The 12,235-nt window shown below is 37.7% G+C and overlaps 1 protein-coding gene across 5 annotated transcripts; it reads right to left on the bottom strand.

The window, feature by feature from the left end:
• Nucleotides 1-233: 233 nt before the first annotated feature.
• On the bottom strand, nucleotides 234-11,631 carry kcnv1 (potassium voltage-gated channel modifier subfamily V member 1). 5 transcript variants are annotated; one of them, XM_082149623.1, is made up of 4 exons: nucleotides 11,279-11,631; nucleotides 9,912-9,992; nucleotides 8,237-9,205; nucleotides 234-3,384 (listed from the first exon to the last, which is right to left on the bottom strand). In XM_082149623.1, the coding sequence occupies exons 2-4, from the start codon at nucleotides 9,928-9,930 to the stop codon at nucleotides 2,873-2,875; spliced, it is 1,500 nt and encodes a 499-aa protein (XP_082005749.1). In that variant the 5' UTR covers nucleotides 9,931-9,992; nucleotides 11,279-11,631; the 3' UTR covers nucleotides 234-2,872. The 5 variants fall into 5 exon arrangements, with proteins under 5 accessions (XP_082005749.1, XP_082005750.1, XP_082005752.1 ...); XM_082149624.1 differs by having other exon boundaries at nucleotides 9,912-9,948; XM_082149626.1 differs by lacking the exon at nucleotides 11,279-11,631 and having other exon boundaries at nucleotides 234-3,052; nucleotides 3,158-3,384; nucleotides 9,912-10,997.
• Between the last annotated feature and the right edge of the window lie 604 nt (nucleotides 11,632-12,235).

The following is a 12,235-nucleotide window of genomic DNA, read 5'->3' as shown; positions in this document are numbered from 1 at the left end:
AGCTGTGCCCAGTGGAGCGACTGATTTTCTCTAAGCTTTTAAGCTCTGAATGTCTAGCTGCAACTGTTACAGAGCAATGTTTCAAATAAGCCATGCGTATTTGAGCAGACCTGTTGAGTCTTACAAGGTCATTGTAATCTTCAGGCCATTTGTGGTATTTTAAAAGGTTCAACAAGTCACAGGGAAAAGTGTTGCTCTTATGTAAATGTAAACCAAACAAGAACCCAAACGAGAAAATTGAGACAGATTTTATTACATGTATTCAACAGTAAATAAGTTGCACAAATATAAACAGAACAGACATGTAGCAATTTTGATAAGTGTAATTTTGCATTAAAATACTTCTCAATGTGGATTAATGTGCTTAAAGGGATAGTTCACTTTGAAATAAAATTTTGGTATGTTTTAGCTTACCTCAAGGGCATCCAAGATGTAGGTGTCTTTGTTTCCGCAGTAAGTTTTTAAGTCAAACCGTCTTGTCTGTCAGTCATATAATGCAGGTCTATGGTCACCACCTCAAAGAGCATGCACAGAGAAGTCCAAATTAAACAATTCCCCATCGTAAGTACACATTGATGGCCTAAGACACGAAACGAGCGGTTTGTGTGAGAAAACGAACAGTATTTATATAGTTTTTACCTCTTCTACACAACCACGTCCAAGTGATCTGAGGGCGCGGGCACTTCGGTCTGCGCAAGCGCCGGAAATGATCTCTCGCGCGTGGATCGCAAAGAGCGATCAACCATAACTTCAAGAGAGAAGGCTTATTCGTGAAAACTCACCACTCCCGGATGAGTTCACGCGAGCATACGTAATTGTTTTCTTTTACGTCGGTTTAAACATCCCGGATAAGCGCAAATTAGTACCATTTCTGTTCTGTGTAAACAATGAGTGACGTAACGTACACGCGCGAGAGATCACTTCCGGCGCTTGCGCAGACCGAAGCGCCCGCGCCCTCAGATCACTTGGACGTGGTTGTGTAGAAGAGGTAAAAACTATATAAATACTGTTCGTTTTCTCACACAAACCGCTCGTTTTGTGTCTTAGGCCATCAATGTGTACTTACGATGGGGAATTGTTTAATTTGGACGATGGGGAATTGTTTAATTTGGACTTCTCTGTGCATGCTCTTTGAGGTGGTGACCATAGACCTGCATTATATGACTGACAGACAAGACGGTTTGACCTAAAATTATCAAAATTGAAACTACTGCGGAAACAAAGACACCTACATCTGGATGCCCTTGAGGTAAGCTAAAACATACCAAAATTTAATTTCAAAGTGAACTATCCCTTTAAGGTTGATTGACTTGATTCAGTCAAAACGTGGCTCTGTGATGCTTTAAGAATTGCTATGGTTGTTTTGAGCAGCATAAGCATAGCAACACTGATTCAACCAATGGTGTGAGTTTGGGGTGGGGCTACTGTAACTGTTGTCCAATCAATGGCACAGTTTGGGAAACCTGTTTGAATTAAGTCTTTATTTTTGCAATTCAGTTGTGTGCCAATAGTGGTACAGAAATCACATACATCCCCTTTAAAGAAGTATTATTAAATGTTTGTTTTTGATATTTTTGCACCCTGAGGTTCATTTGAAAAAAAGAATTTATAATAACAATATATATATATATATATATATATTTACAATTAATAATAAGTTATAATTAATTTTTTATTAACATTTTCTACACTTTGTTAAATGGTCTGTTTTTGCTGCTGCTGCCTTGAAAGTCAGCATCAAAAATAATTTTCTAAATGCATGTTATTGAGCTCATTCTAAACGATTCATCCCATGTATATATTTCATTTTTAAATTACGTTTATTTTTTTGACTTCATAATCTTGAATCAAAATGTCATAACTTGATCTTCCAGACTCTCTGGTGATGTATGCTGGACGTCGAATCATTACAGCACCTTTAATTGTCACAGAATGGAAAGCACAGGACATTATGCTGCCTTTAAAAATCAATCAGATGAAGGTATCTCAGGAAGTGAAGCTAACATCGGGTTCGGACGTGCCTTGATGCCTTCCTACCTTGGAATGCATCCTCCAAAAGCAGCCTTTTTAAGCTTTCGGACAGCCTCAGACAGTTGAGGAGAGACCCCTGATATGATTGTAAAGCGCTTTGGGTGTACAGTAGTAGTACATATGAAAGCGCTATATAAATGTCTCATTCATTCATTAATTGTATTCATACAAAAAGAATGCATTCAAAAAACAATGTATGGCGGGGACTTGATTCTATCCATTAGTTGTTGACTGGAAAGAGGCCGATCTGAATGCTTGCAGTCGATTGTGAGAAAAAGGCGGGGTTTAAAGATGGCGTATAAAAGTTGCGGTTGGTGTGTTAATGACCAACGTTTTCCACTTCTGATGTCATAGTGAAAATTACTATTTTAGAAATTGAATATTTGCTTAGTTTTCACCAAAGCTCACTCTATTTTGGTGTAGATCATTAAACTATTACGCTGCCTCAGACTTCTGTCCGAAATCAGTTTTGTGAGGTACCGTCGTCGTGCTAAGAAGTCATTGCCTGATAAGGCAGCGAGGCAACAAGTCAGCTGCCTAAGTTTTCAGACGCAGATTATATCTGTCGCTACTTCCGTTACATTGTGACTTTAAAAAACGCCCCATTTGTATGTAAAATGAGCAACAGCTGTATTAGATTGTTACAGGACTGCAATTAATTGCAGGTTCATGACATCAGAAACATGAGAAACATTTGAGTCCTTATGATATGACACCATTAAATGTTTTGTGGTCCTTAAAATACCACAAAATCTGTTTTCTCTCTCTCTCTCTCTCTCTCTCTCTCTCTCTCTCTCTCTCTCTCTCTCTCTCTCTCTCCGGGCAGCTTGAAGGCCTACTATTACCACCTGAGATCTGCTGCACTGCTGCGTGTGCTGGCTCGCTCTCGCCCCTGCAACCGCAGCATCTCCAGCACGCTTCTGGCGTAGGCGTCCCGCAGGTTCACCCCTACCGCCGACATATCTGAGGCCGAGTTGCGCGTCAGTCGCTTCAGTGCCTCCCCGTGCCTCAGCGCCGCTTCCTTCATTTTAAGCGTGAAGTAGCAGGCAGAGAAACGTTCGTTGATAATGGCAATAGGCAGCGAAAGGATGAGAATGCCAGATAGGATGCAGATGAAGGCCATCACCTTTCCTAGTGTCGTATCTGGACGGATGTCTCCGTACCCCACGGTGGTCATGGACGTGGTGGCCCACCACCAGGCGCTGGGAACGTTGGTGAAAGTGGTCTCTGGCATGTCGTGTTCGATGGCGTATTCCACTGTGGCGAAGATGGAGATGCCCACGGAAAGGAACAGCATCAGGAGGCCTACTTCCTCGTAGCACTGGGCAATCGTCATGCCCAAAGACTTGAGACCTGATGAGGAATGCACAAAGAAGATAAAGAGAAAGTTCCTTAATCTAAAGGCCCGTTAACATAAATGCTTGTCACGCTTCTCACAGAAAAGAAAGAACTCAAACAATATTTATATGTTTTCAAATAGCCGTTTAGAAAAAAATTATAATATTCGTGTCGGTATGAACATATGCATTAAATGGATAGTTCACCCTCTTGTCATTCCAAACCTGTATGCATTTCTTTCTTCTGATTAACACAAAATAAGATATTTGGAAGAATGCTGATAACCAAACAGTTTTGGTTCCCCTTCACTTCCATTGTATTTTTTGTCCATACAACGGAAGTCAATGGGAACTGAATCTGTTTCGTTACCAATATTCTTCCAAATATCTTCTTTTGCGTTCCGCTGAAGAAAGTCAGTCAAAGTGGTGTGCACAGGCCTTCAGACTAATATGAATGAATAGAGAATAGATTTATAGATTCATATAAATTTTATTTTAGGGCTCAATCAAATACATACCATTCTGATTAAATAATCAAATGAATTGCAAATAATTCAATGTAAAAAGTAACTTCAGAAGTCAATAAATTGGTTGTTTTACTTCCATATCGGATGCATGATTTTCAGGTGCATGTTATTATTTTTAATACTTCTTAATATTTTTCATATTTGTCATAATTGAGTGCACTAAATAAATGTGTTAAATTAACAGACCTAATTTTAACATTATCACTGCATGCCAAGAGGATAGGACCTAGAGGATAGGACCTTTTAACCTTAGAACAATAGCATGAACAAGGAGAGGCCTCTCAATTAATTCGGGAAGGAAAACCATTATGGCACTTTCAGGTAATTTGTGTCATGTCAACTTTCCTCAATGCATTGAACTCTATGTAACAAAGAATTAAGCATGTTATATTGTGTCACTCTTTTTTAACACAATGCTCAAACAATTTCATCTTTGACCCCATTTGCCACTGACCAACTGACATGTAGCCAATGATTACTGAACGGTTTGCATGCCAAAACATTACTTCTGTACCTACTAACATATAAGATGATGCTGTTGATAGAATTTGAATCAGTGACCGCATGATTTTATTTCTGGTGTAACATGTTCTACAGAGATCATGAACTTCTCTAAATGTGTCCAACGAGATTTCCGTACGCAAACAAGTTAAAACTATAAAGGATGGCTAGATATCCTCTCTAGAAGTACTATTTCATTGTAGATTCAAAAGTCAGTGCCTGTATTTTGTGTAGTAATGCTGCTATTGGTCTAGCTTTCAGAGTACATTGTGTCAGCTTATATTGGTAAGATCCCACAGCATCAAAACTTCTTTTTAGTATATATATATATATATATATATATATATATATATATATATATATATATATATATATATATAATGTATGTGTGCATGTATCCATGTATTAGGGGTGTAACGGTACATGTATTCGTCCCGAACATCACAGTTCGTTGCATACAAACGACTTACACAGTCAGTCACAGACGATCTACTCTCCAGTCCAGAAGGGGGCGCACACTGTAATGCAATGCTGTTTGCTAACTGTCACAATATGAATAAGAGCAAAAGACGAAGAGACAATCTAAGCACCAACCCAAAACGAGAGTTCAGATCATGGCACGCAAGAGCTTGCTAGTAGCCTATACGCTGTTTCGATACATTTTTGTGGCACGATCCACAAACTTCATGGAAAGGAAACCGGGACGGCAGAAAGCAGCATCCTGTTTTTCCCCCCTTATTTTACAAAAGCACAATGTTTTGTTTTTATTGTGAGTGTACACAATTTGTGATTTCTTGAAAAAGCGTAATATTGAACTTTGTGCATTCGCCATTGTCACTGCATGTTAATGAACTCTCATGCGAAAAGCAAATGACACTATAGGATACGCACAACACGTTAATCAAACATTTAAGTTTGAAAACAGCCGTTTTACAGCGCAGCATTGGTCAATCTATCAATTAGAGTAACATATCAGAAATTCCTTCATATTTTTATTTTAAGCAATCAGGAATCTTGGGGGATTGACAAGAGTGCACTATGTTTACTGCTTAGTGCTTAATACACTAAAGGAGGCTGTACTGTACCAACTACCTAGGGGGGACTAAATGCCACTAGGTGGAAAAACTGTAATTTGCACTACTGTCTGTTCAAGAAACCTAGCATTGGAGATTTGTTGATTTTTCCTGTTGTACCGACCCCAAAACCAAGGTAATTATACCGAACCGTGACTTCTGTGTACCGTTACACCCATAATATACCCATATATATATTAAACCTTTGAATTTGACAATACCTTTGAAAGGATCAGTCAAGAAGTAATATAACACTGTGTCCTAACCAGACACGATACGGTAAGATTCCAGCGAAATATAATTTGTCTGTCCACACTAGACGCGACGCGACGGCAAGATGTGTAAAAATCAGTCAATCACAGCCAATCAGAACAGCGTGTGGAAATTTTGAATTTGCATCTGCCAGTGTGTGATGTGTGAATCTTCCCGCAAAGGATCAGTCAAGAAGTAATATAACAGTAATGAAATCATCCAAGATATTCTAGCCTTTAAATATAGGCACCTAAGAACAGCTGCTACACTTTCTCACTCCAAAATGGCATGGGCACGGCTTCTTGAGAAATGCTTTATTTATTCTTTTTTTAGCTGCCTTGCTGAATACATTTACAGAAAGAACATCAAGCATCTAAAGTCAACACCTAGCCTACTTATTCTGTGTATCAAAGCATGTCCTTTTATTTTTAGAAGTAGAAACCGTATTTTGTTATTAACACGCTGGCTTTCATGGGCCCTTGACCCACGTCTGAGGTATTAGCGAAGAACTAGGTGTCTATTTTGAGAAAATGAAAATGCACTGGGAAACACTCGAAACCTTGATATTGAATTATTTTTCTATTAATTTCCATTCTGATCTTGACTAATGTGTCACAGTTTGGTCTTAACACTGTTCATTTTTTATGTTTATGGCTATTGGGACCGTCTGCCTTCGTTTGGTTTGTGTCTTCTGATCAGATTAGCTATTACTGAGAATAAACACCTTCAGACTGGCAGAGAATGCCGCAGACAAGAGAGACCCCATTATTAAAATGTGACGGATATGAAAATAGGCTCTGCCATCGCCTCAGTGGATTATCTGTCAGTGTTTACTTCAGATATTTATCCTGAGAACAGAGCCGACATTGTCTGCTTAGAAATGTGTTAAATCTAAAAAGAATTATGGTGAGACCCTGTAAATAAAAAATCAGTCTGCTATTTAGCCACAAAATAAAATAAATTTTGCTTTCCCTATTTAAAATAAAATAAAATAACTTTTGGAATTAGTTCCCAACCAAAGGATTTAGAATTTTTCCTTATTTTACATTTCCATATTGAAGTTGATAGGACATGAGAAGCCCCAGTCCCATCAAATTCCCCAACTACCCTCCTTTTTTAGCTCTTGGATCATGTTGTTTAATTTATTCATGACTTTGTGGCTGCATCTTAGAAAGAGATTCTTTCCGTCAAAAAATACAAGATTAAACCCACAAGTCTGTGCTCGGTAACTGTTTGTCTGGATCTTCCTCTAAGTCTCCATGGGATACTGTCAAAATATGAATGGATGAATAAATTTACTCACTCTCCCCAAAATAGACTGACATCTTCATGAATTATTTCATTCCCCAAGATGAGAGTCCATGATGAGTCGATAGAGTGTTAAAATGCCCAAATGTTCAGGTGGAATGTGTGTTTGACTGACAGAAAGTCTAAAAAAATGTTTACATTTCTAATTGATTTGATGTTTTCAGAGCTTCAGCTCAGTTTTCTTCATCTTCATTAATAAATAAATTCAAAATTTTCAGTACAGGTTTCGACTTTGGCACCACTTAGATTTTCCCATGACCATTTCAATACATCCATTTAAGGCTGCAGTTAAACTTACGTCTTTAAATGTAAATGATGTTGATTTTTATTATTTTTTTGCCAACATTTTTTTAGTTGACAGTGTCATTTTTGCTTGCTTTAGCTAACATTAGTTTAAGTCATGTCATCTAACAACCGATGATGCTTCATGTGAGAAGCAGGCTAAAGTTTTAGCATTTATTGGATGAAAATCTTACCTTATACTGTATGTGTCAATAAATCTATTTATGGTTACATATTTTCAAACTGGTCAGTTAAGTGATTTGAGAGTAGCAATGCCAAACCTGGTGTAGTGCCTGATGCACCAAATACTTCCAGTAAATAACATCAATTTCAGTCTGTTCCTCAAAGTGTGTTTGTATTTTTTTCTTAAATTAATTACAAAAAGGTACACTACTTTTCAAAAGTTTGGGGTCAGTAAGATTTGTTTTTTTTATATAAATCTTTTTTTTTTTATTCAGCAAGTATGCATTAAATCCATCAAAAGTGACAGTAAAGACATTTATAATGTTACAATTTTTGTTCAAATAAACGCTGCTCTTTTGAAATTTCTATTAATCAAATAATCCTGAAGAAAAAGTATCTTGATTGTCAATGATAATAATGAGTAATAATTCTTGGGCACCAAATCAGCATATTATAATGATTTCTGAAGGATCATGTGACACTGAAGACTGGAATAATGATGCTGAAAATTCAGTTTTGACATCACAGGAATAAATGACATTTTTAAATATATAAAAATAGAAAAAAGTTATTCTAAATTGTAACAATATTTAACTGTTTTTACTCTATTTTTGATCAAATAAATGCAACCTTGGTGAGCATAAGAGACTTCTTTTAAAACATAAAAAAAATCGTACCGACCCCAAACCTTTGAACGGGTATTGTATGATTATGATATGAAATGTTTCAATAGGTATATCACCTGTGGAGTGTCGGCCAAGTTTAAGCATCCTGAGTGACCTCAATAGCCGCAGCACCTGAACAACCCGTCCAACGTTCTCCAGTTCGGTAGACTCTCCATGAAGGTTTTCCACGGCCAGAGTCACATAGAAGGGCAGAATAGCCAGCAGGTCAATGATATTCACCACACTCCTGCTGAACTTACACTTATCTCTGACACACATGAACCTGAGTACCAGCTCACCGGTGAACCAAATAATACAAATGTACTCAAGAACATCTAAGATGATAGGTGCACCGAGTATAGTGAAGTCCAGCGAGATCAAAGCCATGTTCACGATGGACACCACCAAAAAGAACATGGACAGCGTCCCAAACGTCTTGGCCGCCTTGGAGGAGTCCGGCTTCTCCATGAGGTCCCAGATGCGTTGGCGTAAGTCCTGGCACAAAGCTCCGGTGAAGTCCTCCTCCTCATTGTCCATTATCTCATCATCCTTACTAATATCCATCGTCTCTTTCATCTCCTTCCGGCGGTAGTACTTATCCCTGCAGCAACTGTCTATGCGGAGCTCATCGATGCCCCAGTACTCGATCTCCTGAAGGAACGAGATCACGCACAGCTCCTCTCGAACATGTAAGTGACCTGTCTTGTAGAAGTTCATGATGTACTGGAAAGTCTGCCAGTTGCGGTCAAAGAAGAACTCATTCTCCAAGAAATCTGCATCGTCGCACAGGTCTAAAGCAGAGTCTCGATTGGAGAGGGCCAGCTTGCCCAGGCGAGTTTCTGGGTGAGAGGCCAAAAGTTCCTGAGAGAGGATATAGCGGCTACCTCCGACATTTATAATGAAGAAGTCCAGCTGTTTGTCGCTCGGCAGCGCGGGCTCGCTGAAGAATACGCTGGAGTCCAAGGACAGCAGTGAAGCGTTGTCCTCGTAGAACTCTGCCGGACTTGATGAATCCGTGATCATGTTGTTCTGGGTGATGTTGAGCCCTGAGAGAGACAAAAGAGGACATTTAAAGTGCATTAATATGACAGACTGAAAAGAGCAGTATCAGTAATAATAGGGATTTGGCTGCTGGTAAAATGATCAATTATGACACTTATTTGATATTTTCACACGATTAACCTTGGGTGAACAAAATCCTGGGTTATCATGTTCCATGTTTTACACTGTTCATATTTTATCATGGTTTAGTAAATATGCTTGAGTAACCAGGTTTTGAGATTTCACACTGTAATGAACCATTGGATAATGTTCTTGTTTTACATTTATGATATTAATACTACACACAACTAGAAATATATCTGGTTATCTCAAAGTATTAGCGCACCCAAAAATTTAAATTCTGTCATACTCTCCATGCAAGTCAATGGGGTCCAATGTTGTTTTGTACATACAAAAACAGGTGAAACATTTGTCAAAATATCTTCTTTTGAGTTCTGCAGAGGAAAGAAAGTTACAGGTTTGGAATGACAATGAGTAATGGTGACAGAATTTTCATTTTTGGATGAACTATCCCTTTTAAATCTTTGTAAACAGTGTCTCCGCATCACTCCAGTTAATGCTTTTGCAATATCGATACATTTTTTTTTTACTGTTTTCTTCAGATGCTGGAAATTCAGTTTCTGCAATTGTACAAAGCACATGAATAATTAATGAGGAAAGCACTGAGTAAAAAAAAAAAAAAAAACTCACCATTACATTCAAGCAGCATGTTGTTTCACTTTGATGCCTCGAAAGGAAAGTTTCATAATCCACGGTTAAAAGTGGCCTTTACTGGGTTTAAACAGTACGGTTAATTGTAGTGTGAAGCCCTAGGTGTGTGTTTTATATAACATACAGTGCTTCATCTGCTACTATTCCTACATAATGCACTTTATTAGATAAAAGAAGACAGTTTGGAAAGTCTGTATATACAGTAGGATATGTGTAATACCAACTTGAAAGCTCTGTGTATTGAATGAGCAAATTCCCTTAATGATTTTTTTTCCCCTTTTTTACACCATCACTGGCAGACATCAGACACGGTGGGAGGGAGAAGAAGCCTTTGGCAGTGTCCTACTTCTTCAAAGCTGCATTGAGATTTAAATATTTTAGCTGGCCTGTCTAATTAATTGAACTAATGTACTATTCTTGTAATCATTAATTCTCTTTGGTAAGCTCTTCTGTAATATTGTCATGATGGTCATTTTAAAGCCATGTTTTTAACAAGATCCAATGGGATAACTGTAAAGAGGTCTAAGCACTATGTGGAGACTGAGAATACTTTTCAAAAGGGAACGATGCATTTAATTTAATTTTGTTTTTAAATAGTTTTAGTTTTCTTTATTAAATTTAAAGCAACCCACTGTAAATAAATAATCCTTGCTACACTGTAAAAAGTGAACGCAGGCACTGCTGTTTCATCTGATCCTTAAAAAAACGTGGTTATTCCAGTCACATTAGATTTATATAAAACCAGTCAATGCAGATGTTACCATATGAATTACATTTTAAAATAACTGATTTTAGGTTTATATTTTTTTTACAGCGTAAACTTAGAACTAAGTGTTTGTCCTGTTTATATAATTAACAACATAAACATTTATAAAGAAAGAAGGCATTCGCTTTTTGAAAAAAGAAATAAGGCATTGTCCTCTCTGAGATGAAAATGAAATGGATGCAAGAATGTCCGATTTTTACAGTTTTCAGTGGGTAATATAAATAAGAGTTTTTGTGGATCTAAAGTAGGCTAGCTAGTAATAACAACAAATTAAACAACAGATTTATTAAATTAATTTAATAAAATTCAACTAATATCAATCTCTCAATCTTTAAATAATTTTACTATTTAGGTTTATCTTCTTATTTAGTCTCGGATAGACAGTAAATGCGCTATCTACAATTAGGTTACCTGAAGACGAAATAAAATTAGTTTGGAATAAATTAATAGGCTAGACTACTCAAATAAGCTTTATTTAAATAAGTCGCAAACAAACAAATGCAACATTTATTATTGACGACTAAAAATACATAACAAAGAACATTATATTACTGGAATACCAGTAACTCTGGACACCCACCTTCAGCCTATAAGCCTACACTGAAAGCACGCGCGCCTGTGTGAGGTGAGCTGGATCCATCTGGCTCTTTACTCTGTTCCCACTTCAAAAGATGTTGATCCTCTGTCGATAAACTGAAGAACATCATGCAAACGCCTTGTGATGTTCAAATCCGAAATGTTCACAGTGAAGAACTGATGCAACTCAAGGTTTCACAGGTTCATGAGAGTTCGGAACAGTTCTGACGCGCTCTCGTGCACCTTTCCTTTCCACAAGCGTTTTAACGGAGAGAGTGCGAGCTATCAACCAATCAGGAGACACTTTCAGGCTGCTAGGCAACAAACTCCAGACACTTAATACAACCAGTAAAAAAATAAAATAAAAAAAAATTAGCCGCGTTGTAATCATCTGGAAAAATCAAAGCCTTCACGGTCACGAGATCTACACCTGCGCGCGCGCAGCACCTAAAAAGCAAACTATTCTTTGTTCGTCGTGGGTGGTTCAACTTTGACCTTAAACCTACGCTTGATTCAAATAACTTTTCCCACACATTTCAAAACAAAGTCCATGGTTGGGTAGTATGAACAGAGTGGACATGCATCTGCAAGTTGATTTATCAAACTCGGGTTTCATAACCTAAAACCTGATAATCAGTGTTCTGTGAAGGGAATATGGTGGGAATATGTAACTCTCAAAAAAAAAGGTAGCAGCTACAAAGCTCTCACTGGGGCATTTCCCTGGTACAAAAGCAAAAAAGGAAAGGAAGAAGGAATCAATGAATCACAATTGACATTTTTAAACGTTTGTTACATTTTCAGGTTAGCAGTTTTAGAGAATGGGTGTCTCAACTGTACCATGGTAGCCGTTTCTACTGTACACAACTGTGGGTTATTAATGTTAGTCAGCCTCTGGTTTTAGCAAACCTGCAATGTAAAAGCATAACATATCACAAAACTCTTCTTAAACACCTCAGGTGTT

Source organism: Leuciscus leuciscus (assembly GCF_965113295.1).
Source record: "Leuciscus leuciscus genome assembly, chromosome: 20".
Lineage (NCBI taxonomy): Eukaryota > Metazoa > Chordata > Actinopteri > Cypriniformes > Leuciscidae > Leuciscus > Leuciscus leuciscus.
This window is presented reverse-complemented; position numbering and strand designations above follow the sequence as displayed.